This window comes from Aphis gossypii, chromosome 3, assembly GCF_020184175.1.
Source record: "Aphis gossypii isolate Hap1 chromosome 3, ASM2018417v2, whole genome shotgun sequence".
In the NCBI taxonomy this organism is placed as follows: Eukaryota; Metazoa; Arthropoda; class Insecta; order Hemiptera; family Aphididae; genus Aphis; species Aphis gossypii.
Genome location: NC_065532.1, coordinates 36790567 through 36809199, shown reverse-complemented (window position 1 = coordinate 36809199; position 18633 = coordinate 36790567). Strand labels below are relative to the sequence as shown.

The window sequence follows — 18633 nt, the reverse complement described above, 5'->3', positions numbered from 1 at the left end:
TATTATGGATATTACATATGTTATATTATATAGGTAATAAATACATTTGTTTCTTGAAGTCCTAGCCAAGCACGTATAGTATAGGTAGTAAAACATTGTATCTACGTAATACGTATATCATTTTTAATGAAAGTATCACAGATGGAGTAATTTGAAAATATATGCACTTGATATGTACAAAATATCAATATGCGTAAACATTTAAGTTTTTTATTTTTTAAGTATTGAATTTTTAATTGTAATAATTATAATTTATTACTCATAATTACTCCATATACACATGAACATTGGTCATTGAACTGGTTAATTGATAACATAATATTATTTACACTCATTGCTACAAGTTGAAAAAATTAAAATTAAATTCTACTGTTTTAAATCATTAGAATTAATCTGAAATTGAATATTATTAAAACAAAAGAAGTAAAAATGTATTATTTTATGGTAGGTATTAGAGAGCCTAGATAATAATAATATCACAGATTAAATATGATTTAATCTGTGATAATATTATCTAGACTCTCTAGTAGGTATTATTCACTGAACTAAATTTAGTTCAGTGGTAGGTATTATTAGATAAACGTGAGTACTTGATGTACTTACGTTTGCCGCGAATCCACGATGTACATAAAACGGTGTAGTCACTATCATACGTATGAGAAATAAATGAGTACCATTTTTACGGCAGTTTAGTTACAGAATTGTCCACCAGGAAGAGCTAAGAAGGCCGATTTGAAAATATTTTATAAGCAATATTGTCTATTTAAGTATATTTGTTTTGAATAATATACATATTATTAACATATTGATGGACATTGTTTATTTATATTTTATTATTCTATAGTACCACACTACCTATAGTAGAAATATAACCATCCACACCTACCTAAAACTATCTACATCGTGCGCGAATCCAACGATTTTCGATTATTTCATGGTGTCAAAAACGATAAATTGCGCCAAAATATCGGTCTTATCTGGATTTTGATTTTTGAACACTTCCCTTATCAGTGTTACAACATATTTTTTTTCATTTGTAAACAAAAACAAATGCAATTTACTATTTATTATTTAATAATTTTTTAATTTACATTTACTAAATGCACTATGTATAGTATGTAGTATGTACTTACTACCTACTACCTACATAGTGTGATAATTGCATTACCAAGTACTGCATTACTGTCGTAACAAATAAATGTCAATAATAATTATGTTTTAATAATGTTTTTGATTCCATCTCATTCACATCAAATTATGATTAATAATGCAAAGCATAAGTCTATTTCAGTTTTATTTTATTTTCATGTTACTGTAATATATAGTCAATTTTAATATAATTTAATATAAAAACCTACAATGACCGATGATTTGTGCAGTATTGATTCGTGGGGTTTGCCTGCTCAAATCGTTGAAGTAAATATTTTATACTTAAAGGAATGCCACATGTACATATTGTCGCCCTATTCTCAAATATAAAACTTAGTAAATTAGTAGAATCAATTTTTTCTTGTTAATTTTACCATAAAAGTGAATAATCTATTATAATATTATTTAAAGTTAGAACTTTATTTTTGTTTATATTTTGAATTTCTTTATGATATTTTAACATTGTATGAGTTATAAGTATTTTTAAACTAATATTTTGCATTGCCATAAATAACTTGAAAATAAATATATCATTAAAAAACCAGATGCATTAATACTCAAGATAGTGTTTTACTTTTAAATTTGATACCTATTATGTAAATTAATTTTAGTATTAAAGCTAACGACTTATTATTGCGTTCTGCTGAACTTAAATTTTCAGTACCTACTATAAATTTGTAAGACAGAAACAACACATGTGGACATGGAATCCATTTAATTGTATTTGGTTCATTGTCTTTTATCATAAAAGTGTAAAAAAAATATATTGTTCATTTTAGAATTATAAAAAACGAGGTATTATATCAATGTTTCCTTGGCAAGTGGAATGTCTAACTAGTGATGGAGTATTGGATGGTCGCAATTTAGTGTACTCGGCGCCTACATCAGCTGGTATTTAATTTTACATATTTTCTTATAGTTTTTTTTAATCTTATGATTATTCTTTTTATTTTAATATACTTCACTAGTAGTTAATAATCTTTATATAATAATACATTTTATTAACCATTGTTATATTTTCAGGAAAAACTATGGTAGCTGAATTATTAACAATGCAGACAGTGTTAGAAAGAGATAAAAAAGTTTTAATAATCCTTCCTTTTGTATCAGTTGTACGAGAAAAAATGTTATATTTTCAAGTAATTTTTTTTATTGAATTATTTTTATAGTTGAATTTATTAAATTAGTACCTAGTCAATAATATTTAATATTTTATTTAATACAGGAATTATTTGAAGGAACAAATAAAAGAGTTGCTGGATTTATGGGCAGTTATACTCCAGCAGGGGGATTACGTTCTGTAAATATTGCTATTGCTACTATTGAAAAAGCTAATGGTTTAATAAATCGGTAAGTTATATAGTAGACATTAATGTTTATAAAATTAATGACAATGATTTTAATTTTAGCCTGATGGAGGAGGATGGACTGCAAGATGTTGGTTGTATAGTTGTAGACGAACTACATATGCTAGGTGATTCAAATAGAGGCTACCTACTAGAATTATTGCTAACAAAAATTAAATACATGTCTAAAATGTAAGTAATTATTTAAAACCATATTTTATTTATTTACCTTAAAATATTTTTTCTATAAAATATTTGATTACAGAAAAGTAATATATCAATTCAAATTGTTGGTATGTCTGCTACATTGCCAAATTTAGAAATGCTTGCAAAATGGTTAGATGCTACACTGTATCAGACAAACTTTCGTCCAGTCCCTTTGAAGGAATATTTAAAAATTGGAAAAAATGTATATAATGCCAACAATCTTTCTTTAAGTCACACAATTGAACCTAGTTTTTTAATTAAAGTAATGAACAATAAATATTAAATTGTACTGTTTATATCACCCTATATTTTATATAAATATTTAGAATGATCCAGATGATATCAAATATTTGTGTATTGATACAATTCTTCAAGGATATTCGATATTGATATTCTGTTTTACTAAAAAATGGTGCGAATCTTTAGCTCTTGAAATTGCGTCTGAAATTAAACGATTAGGTAACTATGTTTGCTTTTATTTTTGATTTAAATGGAGAATTGATGAATAACAATAAAAATTAAATGTTACTCTACCATTTGTATTAATTTTAGGTGGAGTTAATAAATCAAAAGTTGGAATTGATTTACGAAATCAATTAAGTGGTGAAAATCTAGGAGATGTATTGGAGCAGCTTAGGAGATGTCCCGTTGGTCTTGAAACTGATTTAAGTAAAACCATTTCATTTGGTGTTGCTTTTCATCATGCTGGTGATTTTTTATTATAATTTTAAAAAATGTTGTGTTTACTGCATATTTAAGTTAGTAATTTATATTGATGGTTGTTGGTGGTGTGCTTATTTTACATTTTTAGAAAATGATTTGTTTAAGCAATACATAATATATATCAATACTTTTGGTCTTAAAATCTTATATAAACATTATAACATTTTTTCAAACTTGACTGATATAATTCTATAACTATTTTTGTATAAATTATTGATATTTAGGTTAGTGAAAACTTATTAATTTGCATATTTAAGTTTTAACATATTTATAATTTTGTTAAGGTCTTACTATGGACGAAAGGGACATAATCGAAGGTGCATTCAAGCAAAATATAGTGAGAGTATTAATTGCCACATCAACTTTATCCTCTGGTGTAAATTTACCTGCACGGAGAGTGATTGTAAGATCACCACATTGCCATGGATTTCCTATTGATATTTTACAGTATCGACAGATGATTGGACGTGCTGGTCGTATGGGTGTTGATACTGCTGGTTTGTTTATATCAAGCTTATAAATATTATTGTCATTTTAAACATTTCATTTATATTTTAGGAGAAAGTTATTTAATATGTAATGAGAATGAACGACGAATGGGTGAAGAAATTGCAACTCAAAACCTTCCTCCAATTAAAAGTTGTTTAGGAGTTGGAGATTTTTCTAGCTGTTTAAAACGAGCGTTGTTAGAAGTAGTTGCCGGTTGTGTTGTTTGTACAACAGAAGAAGCTTTTGAGTATATAAAGTGTACATTACTTTATATATCAAATGGTGAAAACTGTAAGAATTCAACATAATAATTTAATGTTTTTAATTTATGAGTTTGTTATTAAATATTTCTAGTGAATAAAACTCCAATCCACGAGTGTTTAAAATTATTAATTGAACATCAATTTGTACGAGAAAGTGATAATAAATTAGCTCCCACTAATCTAGGTCAAGCTTGTCTTGCAGCATCTGTTACACCTGAAATTGGTCTAAAATTGATTAAAGAGCTAGATAGAGCGAGACAAAACTTTGTCCTTGACTCTGAACTTCATTTACTTTATTTAGTAAGACAGATTATTTATAAATATTGTAGTATGGCTGTAAATAAAATTAATTAATTTTTTTTACTTTAGATTACACCATATTCAGTAAGTGATCAGATTGGACATTTGGATTGGTTTAGAGTTTTGGGAGTGTGGGAAAAGTTACCAAATTCTATGCGTAAAGTAGGTGACATGATTGGTATTGAAGAGGGATTTATTGTTAAAGCTATGACTGGAACCAGTTTTAGTACGTCTTCAGATGTATGTTTTTTATTTTATTTTTATAGCAATCAAATTTAATTGTTATGTAGTTGACAAAAGCTGAAAAGTTATTAAAATATTTTAAATTTGCATTATGTATTATATAACTTATATAATAAATAATAAAATTATTATAAAATAAATAAATAAATAATAACCTTGCACAAATATTAGCCTAGTTTGCACAATATTTAAATTGGCATAGTTGTTTATTTTTTTATGTTTGAAACACAGTTAATTGATTGTAATTGTATTTAGAAACATAAATTAGCTGTTCATAGAAGATTTTATACATCACTTCTTCTATATGATTTAATAAATGAAGTTCCCATCAACACTGTCGTTTTAAAATATGGTACATCTAAAGGTCTTCTACAAAGTCTTCAGCAATCATCTTCTACTTTTGCAGGTGAGATAAATTATGTTTTAATTTTATAGGTTTTATTTAATTTTATTCTGTTTAGGCATGGTAACACAATTTTGTAAGAGACTTGGTTGGTCCTCCTTAGAATTGTTAATATCACAGTTTTCTGAAAGGCTACAGTTTGGTGTACAGAGACAACTTGTTGAGTTGTTAAGATTGGACTGTTTAAACTCAATCACTGCCCGGACATTGTATAATGCAGGTATACAAACCATTCCTGAACTAGCATTAGCTGATTTGCGATTAGTTCAGCGTACCCTTACTAAAGCAATTCCATATCAAAGGTAAGTACATTAAAATAGTTTATGAGTACTTTTAAGATTTACTTTTTTTTTTTTTTAGTAATATAAATAATAATAATACCGATGATGAAGATAAACGAAAAAATATTTGGTTGGCTGGACGTTTTGCTCTTAATGAAAAAGAAGCGGCTATATTTATTATAAACGAAGCAAGACATCTTTTGCAGGTAAGATTCAAAGTATAAAGTAGTAAATATTATTAATCTGCCAGTAATTGTAGTTGTCTTATAATTTGAACAATTATTGGAAATTTAACTTCAATGAAATATTTAGTTTTAAGAGGAAGTCTCAGTGTTTAAGAGGATGTCGGACCAGCATGTGTTGTTTACATCTACTCGTACGATTTAGACCAAATGTGTTTACGCAGTTCTGAGTAGAATTCGCTCAATTTTGGTTCTAGAATAAATATACCTATTATAAAATTGAATTATGACAATATTCCTGAGGGTAAGACTGTGTGTTTTTTCTATTATTTGCAATATAACATTCATTATATTGTTTAGAAATAACAAAAAAGTGAACATTTTTAAATGACCTTCATTTTTAAAAAAAAATTCATGGTCTAACTCTCCAAAACATTGTCACAATTCAATTTTATAACAGGTTATATATTTACTGTAGAACCAAAATTAACCAAATTCTACTCAGATTGCGCAATGTGTTTTGTCTATGTCGTATATGTGTAAGACGGAGACAACACATGCAGGTGGGACGTCTTCTTAACTGGAATGTACTGTTCACAAATCTTAGAACTGTATAATAAGTCTTATAAAAGATAGTATTTATGTATAGATAGTCATGTTCAAAGTTCAAATAAACAAATATGATAAATTCAGTTGTTATCGTTACGTACTCATAATGTTTATTAGTAAGATAACAATTGTTTGAGAAAAGGTGAAATTGATTTAGATGAAAACTGTAATTGGTTTTGCTAATTAATCTTTTTGTTTTGTTTAAATTACCAACAATTTGTCTACAATATGTTTAAATTTGTGCTATTACTTTATTCATGTGTGCCATTAGGCATAATATTTATTGTATATATTCATATAATATGTTTCGTATAAGAGTAACTTCAGGTGGCACACCAAACAATAAATCAGTTATGAAGTTATGAAGGTAATTAGTTATAAATTTTGAACATTTTGTAATTGTAATATTTTACTTACATATAACATACTTCAAAAATAGATTATTGAAAATCATTTCTAGCAAACATCAAAAAATGTTGTTACCTTTTAGTTTAATAATAGGTAAATTCATCCTAGTAAATTAATGAAGCTAAATGAAAACTTCTGAATATAAATTTGTTATGTTACGCTCTTTTCAAAAACAGAGAAAACATGTAGGTAATACATCCTCTTTAGTTTTTATTGAATAAATTGTTAAAGAATTAATATTGAATATACATTCAATAAAATTATTTAAGAGTTTTTTTTTGTTATTTAATTTTAGAGAGAACTTGGTCTTAAATCAGCAAGTTGGGTTGATAATAACAATGAAGAAGAAGATTTAGACACTAGTGTGAAGATACGTCCTACTTCAAGAGATGTTACTGTGATTGAAAATAGTCAAGAAAGTGACAAATCAGTAAAATCTTTGGTAAATGTTTCTGTTCAAAATTTATCTAATTCATCAAAAAGTGTGGAGTTATTTGCTGAAACTGATTGTGCGAACACTAAAACAGAAGAAGTAACTAATAAAGATTATAAGCGAGAAAGTTTGGATCTTTTTGAAGGTTCATTTGAACATACTAAATTTAGTATTACTGTGAATGTTAGTCAAAAATATAACTCAGATAATCTTAGTAGTAAATCAATTAGTGATTCATATTTAACTGAATTGATTAACATCAATATACCCAAGGAACTAGAAGAGAAATGGGATTGTAATAATGGAGGAGAAATTATTTTGGAAATGAGTCAAAGAGATGTTGGGTCCAAAAAACGAAAAAGAGAAGAAGACTCTCAAACTAAAAATAGTTTAAATGATATTTTTATTGAACCCCAACCAAAATATAAAAAAATTGAAGAACCCTCAACAAGTTGTAGTAAACCTCCTGAGACAAGTAATTTTTTTGAAAGCACAATGTTTCCTGATTCAATAAGGATTGACACACAACTTGATCAACTACTGAATAGCAATGGAAAAACGGATACAACTTTGAATGTAATATCTAAAGAAATGAGTGAAAGTGTAATGCAATTAGCATTTCAAAATTCTTTTAATTCAATGTCAAATACAATAATATCTCCAAAGAAAAATAATGTTGTTGCTATGACATGTAAAGATTTAACTATATCAGATTCTGAAGACATGATTGCAGGTTCCCAAGACACTTCATCTAGTGGACCATCTCCTCGCAAGTATGATTTTTTTATTGTTACATATGTGTAACTAGGCTTTTAAGTTAGGGGGCTGAAGTCTAGGCATTTTTTGACAGAAACATAAGGCATGATGAAACTACGTTTACTTGGTTCATTTTCAATTATTTAATGATAATGATTTACTCTAATTTACTCTTAAGAGAGTTCAACATTGCCAAACTTTGTTCATTGTTTAGTGCCAATGATATGTTTTGATAATTTTATTTTTACACTGTTCATTTTTCGTTCACTATGGATAATCTTTAATGATCATTACAAGTGAATCACATAATCTTGGCTTAATAAAGTCATCCTGACTTTGATATAATAACAATTATTATTTATTTTAATTTATATTAAGCATAATATGCATTTTTAAAATTGTTTAGTAAAAATTTAATCGATAATATTATGAGTGGACTCCAATCTCTTCAAATTTTCCAAGTTACACATATGATTAATTATTTATTTTTCTGAGTATATATTATTTATATAATATACATGTATTTGATAGTTGTTTTTTATTATTATTTTAGAGAATCTCCAATTAAACCTAATGTTAATGCCAATTCAAAACTTGACACATGGGCATATAAAACTAAACTAATGGAAAATATTGATTTGTTTGCCCGAGATCATTTTCCAGATATTAAACATAGAAAAGAAATAACATTAGCTTTAAATGTATCTAAAGAAATTAGTACAGAACAGAAAATTGGTGCTAGAATTGTTAGACGAAGTTTAGAAAATAATAGAAGTGCAAAATTATTTAAATTTAATGATCAAGTGTTAAATGGATTTGCCATTACGTGGTATAAACAAACAGTTGTACATTATGTAGATTTTAATAAGATTGGTATGTTTATTTTTATTGTAAAATAATCTTGATAAATATAAATTGTTTTATTTTTTTCTAATAGGTCTATCTGGTTTAAGTTTATTGAAAAAGTTATTGTCCAATAAAAATTTAACTGTTAACATAACTGATGCTAAATTAAGTTACAAAATTATCTCTCAATGTTGTAACATTAATCCTGTTTGCAAATTTAGAGATCCTTTTGTTGCTGATTGGCTAATAAACGGTCAACAAAAAAATTCATTGGACAATTTGGTAATTTTTATGTATACTACTATTTATTATTTTTAATTAAAAAGGTTTTTGTTTATTTGTAAGACTATAAATATATTCATAATTGAATTCTATTAATCGAAAAAATGTCTATTAGGTTCAATGGAACTTAAACTACCAAGGCAATATACAAACTAATGATGCAGTTTTTAATGCATTTATCACTCATAAATTAATGTCAACTTTAAAACACCAACTTAAACAAATATATATTTACAAAACATTTAAAGGTAAAACTATTTACATCAAGTTCACATTATAAAATATTTATTGTCCTAGTAATAATAATTTAATTGTTATTAATTTGTTATTAGATATAGAGATGCCTATTCAAATTATACTGGCAAAAATGGAACTGTATGGTTTTGGTCTAAACAAAGAACATTTGATAGAGTTAAATGATACGGTAAATAAGCTAATGGTCAATATTTCTAAACAAGTGTTTGAACATTCTGGAATAAAGTTTAATATGCAATCCCCATTAGAATGGGCCAAAGTAAGTGTTAAAAGTTATTTCATTTAATAATAGATTTTAATATTTAAATTTTATTGAATAGGTAAAAAAAAAATTGAAATTATCTGATAGTTCACCTAATGTATTGGTTGAATTGGTTCAAAATTGGCGAAAATTAAGCTGTCTTAGAAATACTGTAAGTATAGTTAAAGTAAATATTCTTAAAACAATTATTTATTAATTTTTTTATTTTGTAGCATATCAATATGTATTTAACACTACAGAATAATCGTGTTTATTGTGACAGTAATACATATTCTAATACAGGTAGAATAAGTATGCATGAACCTAATTTACAAAATATACCCAAAGACTATATTATTGAGAATGAAATATTAAGTTTGAGATCAGCATTTGTCTCAAAGTCAGGTTAGTTTCATTAATATTATTATTGTATATTAATTATGAATATCTAATGTTGGTATATACCTAACTTCCACACAACATGTTGAGAAAGATTAAAATTATTAAATCTCTTTCTCAACTTATTTTTGTATTCATAGAAGTCACTAAATATTTTGTGTTGAAAAAATTGGGTATAATTAGTAAATTGACTATATTTTATTATTTTTGACATTTTTTTATCATCTATTCATTGAATTCTCAATCTTCATAAAATTCATGTTTAGTTAATTTCCATAGATTTTTTTTAAGGAGACAATAAAAGTTATACCATTAATATTGCTGATATTGAGAAGTAACTAATCATTAAAATATATAAATCTATATTTTAGGCTTAGTCTAATTAGTAATTTTGTTAGTAATGCTTTTTATTATAAAATATCTTACAAAAAAGAATAATATAGTACATAATTTATATAATGAGCCGCAAGATTACCTTATACCTATTTTTTTTTATAATTTACTTAATAATACCTTCATATTGATTCTGTTGAAAATAGAACTAAATGTTTGGTAAACAATTACCACTAGGTATACAGTGTTTTTTTTTTTTTTTTTTTTTTAAAAAAAGAGAAAATGCGTGCTGATTATTGTATGTTAATCAATTTATATTTATACAGATTCAAATTAGTTTTGACTGTTTTGAGTGTATTAAAAATATTAAAGCAACAAAATCAAATTTTAGAATATATTATATAATATTATGTCATAGATAAAACACTGGTATCGGTAGATTTTTGTCAAATTGAACTACGTATACTCGCTCATTTATCTAAGGATTCAATATTGTTATCTGCTCTTACATCTCCTGGTGATGTTTTCATAAACTTATCATCCAAATGGCATAATATTCCAGAGACTGAGGTTTGTGTAAAAGTATAATTGTATTTTACATTTAATTGTGTGCTAAGAATATATTTTAATTTTATATCTTCAGGTATGTGATGAACTCAGGCAGAAAACTAAACAAGTTTGCTATGGTATGTTGTACGGTATGGGTGCAGTTACTTTAAGTGAAACTTTGAATATTACTCAAGATGAAGCGCAAAAATTAATATCAGAATTCAAAAGTACATTTCCTGGTGTTAACAAGTATTTTAATGAATGTCTGATACAATGCAGATCAATGGGGTTAGTAAAGACATTAAGTGGACGAATCAGACATTTCCCAGATATTAATAGTAAAGTACCAAAGATAAAATGTACGTTTTTATTTATTTTGTATTTACAAAGTAATAAAGGATATATTTTAAAATTAATTTCATGAAATATTTTTATTAGCTCAAGTCGAACGTCAGGCAATTAATACAATTATTCAAGGAAGTGCTGCTGATGTTACAAAAATGGCTATGATTAAAATTGATAAAATTATTAACCAAAGTATTCTCAATTCACGAGTTCAATTAGTTATGCATTTGCACGATGAACTAATTTTTGATGTAAGTATTACATTCACATTGAACCAAAAATAGTCCTCTCAATTTATAACTACAGTGTACTCTTGATTATCCACAGAATAGGATAGCTTAGTATCCACGAAGAATTCCTCAAAATTAAAATTCAAACAAAAATGTTATAATTACATACATGTATTATTAGAAAAATTAAATCATGTAATCTTAAATAATATTTAAGGAAAATTAAATTAGGTAGATCAGTTTTATTTTCATTTAAACATTCATATAATATTATGCAAATATTTTAAAGTTTATAATATAAAATTAAAGATACACATGTGCATTGTAAATTGTAAAGATATTTTTTTTTTTGTACACATATATTATGTATGCAGATTATTCCACCGAAAACTATGGATAATTGAGAGTACACTGTATATTTAGCAATTATAAATTACTGAATTATTTTGTGATATTTTTAGGTCGAAAATAGAGTTCTTGATGAAGCTTGTTCGACAATTATCAAAACAATGGAGTCTGCGGTTAATTTATGTGTACCATTGCCAGTAAAATTGAGAAAGGGTTCTTCATGGGGTGATTTAAAATAATGATCTCATTTTTACAGTTTATTATTGGAAGATTTTTTAACTAACAATAATATTTATTTATTTTTATTTGTATTAAATAAAAATAAATAAATATTGTATTTATGTCTATTAGTCTGAATATTTAATAATCACTGAAACTTTTTTTTTTTTTTAATATTTTGAATTTGTTATCTTATTTTAGCGTTTTTATTATCATTATTAGGTACTTTCATTGTATAATTATGTTTAATTTAGTGTTAAATTATGCATGATTTTAAATTATCAAAATACTTTTAGCTGGACTAATTTAATTATTTACTATTCTATTTAAAAACAATTTTTTTTTAATGTTTAGTTCAATTGATTTTCATATTATTGAAATAGCCAAAATTTGTATTGTGATAATGTTAACTAGTCTTTATATTCTTTTGAAAATATTGTATTACTTGTGTATTATTTTTAATACAATTTTATTTACCGAGGAACATTTACTGTTGGGTTTTTAAAATAATATTTTTTAATATTTAGATTGGGATATAACTTGTGCGTAAAACTTATTTTATGAGTAATAAATTGTGTATGTTGAAATTATTTTAAGTATTTTTATTTTAAAATATTGATTGACCTATTCATATATACCTATTTAATATATTATTGTATTTTAAAAATAGAGCTTAAACTATCAACAATAGTCAACATTGACAAATAGTTAAAATTTAAATAAATACTAGATCCAATGATATACAAGTATTTTATATTTTTGTAATAAACATTTATAAGGATTATTATGCTTAATATAAATAATTTCAATTGTGAAAACTCTAGTTTGAATCTTGAATGAGATTTATTTAAAAAATGTATTTTCTTAATAATTTATGGTAAAAATGGTGTTTTCATTTGAAAAAAAAACAGAAGTTTGTACCTTCCGTAATAGCGAATACGTATAACTAATACATTTTTAGTAATCAATTAATCTAAGTCTTCTCCAGGCACATAAAATATATGATATTTTATTAAATTTCTTATTAGTTATCTGACCTGCACAAAGTGGAAAAGCTGCTTACAGCAGAAAAAAAGCCCAAGGGGGGCGGCGATTGCTACGTCACCCCCCCATAAATCCACCCCTGCTTTTGGGTTTTTAATAATAACCAGAACCGACCTGTAAAAAATTAACACTAAGTTCGGTGTTGGTTGACTGACAATATTGTATTGGATCAATTTCTTCGAATAAATACATAAGAATATATCGATTCTTGTAATTGATATATTAGGTATATTATATACTATATAATAAATAGATAACTTTGAAATTGGCAATATAAATAAATGTATATTGGAGTAATAAGGCTATTAACCTAACCATTTTTTTTTTTTTTTTTTTTTTTATCAAATAGGGGTTGTATTTCTTTATTTATTGCTACTATAATCACTCTGTACGCACAAGTATTATATTCAAAGGGAGACAGAGAGATAAGTATTCAGGAGGTTTGGATGCGATTGGCGTTGGCGGCAAATTATTGTATGTGCACATTTTTAATTTTAATTGTTTGCAACAAACAGGTAGGTATATTATTTGTTAACTTAGGTATTGGAAAACTTTTTTTTATCTGTGTCCTGAGGACTGAGAGATCATGTTTGTTGGTAATAAAATGTGTTTACTTGTTTTCCTTGTTGGCCGTTGGGTTTGTTTTTCAGTTTTATTTTTATTTTACTTTATACCTACCATGACACCGTATATAATTAATTTGTATTGACATTTATAATAATAATAAAAGGAGGATGAGGAATTAGCGCCGGACCATGAAAATAATGAATGCGTTTCTGGTGATGAATGATGATAATAATATCATTGTTGCGCTCAAATTAATGAAAACAAATAATAATAATCAAACAACTCGCTTGCCATTTCAGTGAGACGAGACTGTATTTTATGATATCTCTCGAATATATACCTATAACTACGATTCGACGGTCGGATAGTCTTATTGTGGCACAGAACAATATTATGATTAGATGACGTGTTCATAGCATATAGTAGGTCATATAGGACATTAATCATATACATAATTCTGTTGGTTTAGAATACTTGAAATTTTCGTATAACGTGTGTACGTGTGCACTATAGGTATCTAATAATATAGTAAATATGTTATGAAATTTATAATCATAGGGTGTACCTATTACAGTTCACAAGATGAGTAAGGTTCGTATTCAAAATCCATTTTCGAGGGGGAGAGGTTAATTTTCAAACCGTCCCTCGAGTAAAAAGGTTCGGAGGACCCTGGGTTATATATATGTATAGGTATTTATAATTATTTGTATTATTCGATATTCTACTTGTTATCTTGTCAAAATTAAAATTTACCTATCATTGCATCAGTTTCAAAATAATAATGTGGATATTATTGGCTTTCAGTTACCACAACCTGAGTTTATGGTATCTATAAACTTAACATGGCGTGTAAGTGCAACAAACGTTATATTATTTATGGCCTTAGAATAAGCGAAGCGGAAAATTAAGGCTATTAACCACTGGGAAATCGTAGATGTATTTCCTATAACAGTAAAATGCGTGTTTATCTTAGGTAATATATTTTGGTATTAATATATATATATATATAAGTATGTTTTTTTCATATAGATCCTGAACATTTAGATAATATAATATAAGAACTATAATATTATGTTCTTTATCTATAATATTATTGGGCTGTTTAACCCACAATACATTTTTAAACAAATATATTGGAATTTTACATTAAATTAGGTAAGTCTACCTTAGGTACTATGTACTTAATTATTGAAAAATGAACAAATATAATTGAATGAAAATTTTTAATTTTTAGTAGTGGTCAAATTGTATTGTTATACTTTGTGTTTTCTTTCTAAAACGATTTTGGTAAGTTAAAAACTAATTAATTATTTTTGTTCATAAATTTTAAATAGAAAATTGAAAAAAAATCAGAAATTATTTTATTAAAATCATTAATATTAATTAAATAGTATATACTTTTCTAAAGTTTTTAGTAATATTGTTAAAAAAAAAAAAAAAAAAACAGTGAATATGAAAAAATGAATAAAATATAAAAATGAACCCGAAATTCCATTAATTTTTTTTTTTAAATATAATATTATAGAACGTTTATTATTAGAGTAAACAAGTTCCATAACGATTCGATTAAATTGAATAAAAAATAAATTAATAATGATACAGAGTTGTAATAGTAAGGAAGGCTTGAGGCGTCATTAATAATGGAAATTATTGTGCACACGACTGTGACGAAGAGGATGCCGATGCGGGGAAGTTGGATATTGCGAGTGAGACAATCGAGAGAGAACTGGTAAGGCAGAAAGAGATCTCCCACAAAGGGAGCGGGAAGGGTGATCAAATGCGTATAGAGTGTGCGGTGCGGGTCACAGCTGATGGCAATTATTTTATCAACTTGAAGACGTAGCTGAGTGTATAAATGAGACAAGTCGAGGGAGTGATACGGCCGTGGAAACATGATATTAATAAACAGGTGAGATGTAATATTATATAATATCGAAATGAATTCGGATGAATAGCTGGCGCGTATTCTACGTACAACGCGCTGTACGAGTGCGGGTAATCATTTTTTACTTTATGAATTTAGCGTGTGTACGTCTAATGTCTCGGGAGAAAATCCAACGATTTTAATTCTCATCAATACTACATACGTAGGCGTTTGAAGTTTAAACACCGTGAGGTAGATACTAGCAGCAGTTTGTAGACTTATAGTAAGTGTGGTCGGTGTTAAGACGGGTGTGTTTAAAATACATTTCTTACCATATTTTATGTACCTATAATATTGAAACACACACTTTGTTTAACGTTATTACATATGTGAGTGTACGAGTTATAGTTAGGTACTTGATGGTTATATATTATAATATTTCGTATGTATATTTTTATAGTTATACGCTGTAGTCATACGACATACATACAATATATTATTTACAACACGCATTTATGCTGGAACTTAAAAGGGTTTTGAACTCAAAACGATTGTGTATATCATCGTACACGGTAATTTTTTCAAACGATTTTTTTAAATCGTAAAAACTGTTTAGAAAAAATAAAATTTTCACATCAGTACATTACAGCGTGTGTATGCGTCGGGGTTTGTCAGTTTAAAATTTCAAAAACGTTTTTAAATATTTATCGAGGGTTTAGTTTATAAAATCGCCCAACAATAATAATATTATAAACGTACTTAGTGCCTTCAATATAATTTCCCTATTTAAATAATTAAGTTATATATGTACGTAAATTGCATTTTTATATATTAACCGGGTACCTGTATAAGTGGTTCAATTATTTATTTATTCTTTAGAGGCTTGTGCCCAAGGGTACCGTACTGCCCTGATATCGTTGTATACTATAAGTTTAGCTTCATACATGATACATTAGCTTTTGTTGTATTCTTAAAGGTGTACGAAGTCTACGAAGTACGCGAGTACGGAATTTATATAATGGCAGAGCCGGATCAACATATAGTCATGTATAGATATAACAAATTTTAAACGATCTTAAATATAATCTTAAGTCAAGATTATAGCGATAAGATGTTTGACTACAAAAGACTGATAAATAATAGGTGGAAATTAAAAAGGTTAGATAGGAATATGGGATTATTATTTTTTTTCGAATCATACAAATTTTTACTATCAAAATATTATTTTACTCAAAATGTGTTTAGATTTAATCTTATTGATTTATTTCTATTCAAGGAAATCAATAAAAATATACTAAGAAATTAAAATTAAAATGTCAAATATCTTTCTAATATAAGCATTGTTTACACATGTGTTTTGAAACACATCGTTATAATATAAATAATAAATATAATAGATTCATCGCGATGCAGATCTTATAAAATAGTAAAAATATTTTTATAGTAGGTTTATTTATTTATCACAGAATCTATCTTTAACTCCCAGTAAACAAATCCGAAAAAAGAATAATTATTTATCCATTTAAGGACAATAATTTTATACAATTGTAAACATTTAATCATAGTAAAATTAAAACAATCATTCTGCATGTGTGCGTGCTATTTAAAATTTGTGTATCCACGCGAACATCAACACTTAATGCTAATATTGTCATCGAGATGAAAAATATATTCACTTAATGTATGATTCGTTTAATGATAGCGTGAGACATCGTAAAAAGACACCTACACGTGAACGTACCGAAATTGCCTATACACGACGCCGTTCAGTGGATTTTAAATAATATAAAAAATTAAAAGCTAATATCGAGAATAACAACCATTGATTTTGAAACGGAAAATATTACAACTAGGTAAGATTTTGTATGCCTGTTTAAGGTACAGTAACAGAACAGTGATAACTAAAAAGTTGTCACGGACAAAAAAAACTTCGTTATGGATATAATGTTTTTGAATATTATCCTGATACGCATTTGTCTGATGTAAACTATGGTATACATTTTGATATTCATTTATAGAATTATATATGCATAACATATTAACACAGTAATATATATTTTGATGTATTTGCTATATATATATATATACATGTTAATAATTATTCTAATTTTTATTGAATACCATTGATTGTTTAAACATTTATTAATGTTTTTGAAAATATTTTTTTATATACTTTCCAGTCGAAATAAAACAATACAAAATTATATTTTTTAATACTTTTTATCGTTATAAGTTTTTAAGTTTTCTACATTTTGAACATGTTTAATTTCATATTCTACTATAAACAAATTGTCTTGTATAGAACTAATTGCATATCATAAATAAATTATAATGATAAATATACCAATATAGATTTGATCTATTTGTAAAATTAAAATATGTTGAAAAATAATAATATGTATTCAAAACATTGTTTATTGCTATGATAGATATCAGGTATCTACCCGATAGCCTTCTAGGTACATCCTGTTTACAAATGGTTTTGTTTTATGATTTAAATGTGAAGTTCTTATACTAAGATATTTTTATGACCGAAAAATAAAAATTAGTGAAAAATAAATGTTACATACCTCATAAATTCATAATAATATGTTTAGTTATTAAACTTAAGTAAATTTCTTGTGTTATTACATGAAAAATGTATAACAATTACTAAGAACGTGAAAAATGTTTTTTTTCGCGTTCATCAAAGAGGAACCTTACTTATGTGTGGAGATTCAATAGATAATGAAATATACGAACATATTTTTTTAAACGGTTCTTACATATTTACTGTATATCATGATCATAATCTAAGTATTATAAATTCACACTATTGTAGATTAGAATATTCATAAAAATTTAGTTAGGTACTTAGTTAAGCTTATAATACTATGCATACTAAAAAAGATTAAAACTCTAATAATCATAATAATGTATCCTACTTTCTAAAATATTGCAAATTACCTATTAATTACATTTATTTTTTGTTATATAACAAAAGATGATGTAAATATAGCTATTGAATCATATCTCCGAATATATTAGAAGATTAAAATTTGTGAGCTGCGTCAATATAGCAATATTGTATTAGTTATATATATATTTTTAATAAAATTTAAATGTTTTTGACAATAATACTCTTCAACCTAAATTATATTGGTTCAGTATACTGACTTCTTCCTACATTAAGGATGAAATTACCAAAGATACCAAGATAAAAAATAAAAATCTTGTCTACGAGTTATTTTATTTTTGATGTATAAGTAAATATGTATCTTGTATAAAATAAATGTTTAAAGTAACATTACACTTGTAATAGGTATATTATGCACGTAAG

The 18633-nt window shown here is 26.0% G+C and overlaps 2 protein-coding genes across 2 annotated transcripts; both read left to right on the top strand.

Moving 5' to 3' along the window:
- Window positions 1-894: 894 nt before the first annotated feature.
- On the top strand, window positions 895-2716 carry LOC126551316 (DNA polymerase theta-like). Its single transcript, XM_050204361.1, has 5 exons — window positions 895-1416; window positions 1929-2040; window positions 2173-2288; window positions 2375-2499; window positions 2559-2716. The coding sequence occupies exons 1-5, from the start codon at window positions 1360-1362 to the stop codon at window positions 2689-2691; spliced, it is 543 nt and encodes a 180-aa protein (XP_050060318.1). The 5' UTR covers window positions 895-1359; the 3' UTR covers window positions 2692-2716.
- A 28-nt stretch (window positions 2717-2744) lies between these two features.
- On the top strand, window positions 2745-12429 carry LOC114122095 (DNA polymerase theta). The gene is made up of 21 exons (XM_027984659.2): window positions 2745-2964; window positions 3029-3161; window positions 3255-3410; window positions 3710-3922; window positions 3984-4205; window positions 4269-4477; window positions 4547-4717; window positions 4976-5126; window positions 5182-5425; window positions 5484-5610; window positions 6899-7809; window positions 8346-8665; window positions 8730-8920; window positions 9036-9168; window positions 9253-9434; window positions 9496-9588; window positions 9650-9821; window positions 10567-10718; window positions 10792-11056; window positions 11136-11293; window positions 11734-12429. Exons 1-21 carry the CDS (start codon window positions 2791-2793, stop codon window positions 11857-11859), a joined length of 4503 nt encoding a protein of 1500 aa, XP_027840460.2. The 5' UTR covers window positions 2745-2790; the 3' UTR covers window positions 11860-12429.
- Window positions 12430-18633: the final 6204 nt, after the last annotated feature.

What these genes read in the sequence shown, in the direction of transcription:
- LOC126551316 (XM_050204361.1), top strand. Translation starts at nt 1,360, where the DNA reads ATGACCGATGATTTGTGCAGTATTGATTCGTGGGGTTTGCCTGCTCAA. An exon ending in TGCCTGCTCAAATCGTTGAA is followed by an intron (nt 1,417 to 1,928) that starts GTAAATATTTTA and finishes TGTTCATTTTAG; the next exon opens with AATTATAAAAAACGAGGTAT. An exon ending in AAAAAATGTTATATTTTCAA is followed by an intron (nt 2,289 to 2,374) that starts GTAATTTTTTTT and finishes TATTTAATACAG; the next exon opens with GAATTATTTGAAGGAACAAA.
- LOC114122095 (XM_027984659.2), top strand. Translation starts at nt 2,791, where the DNA reads ATGTCTGCTACATTGCCAAATTTAGAAATGCTTGCAAAATGGTTAGAT. An exon ending in TATGGGTGTTGATACTGCTG is followed by an intron (nt 3,923 to 3,983) that starts GTTTGTTTATAT and finishes TTTATATTTTAG; the next exon opens with GAGAAAGTTATTTAATATGT. An exon ending in AGCATTTGTCTCAAAGTCAG is followed by an intron (nt 9,822 to 10,566) that starts GTTAGTTTCATT and finishes ATTATGTCATAG; the next exon opens with ATAAAACACTGGTATCGGTA.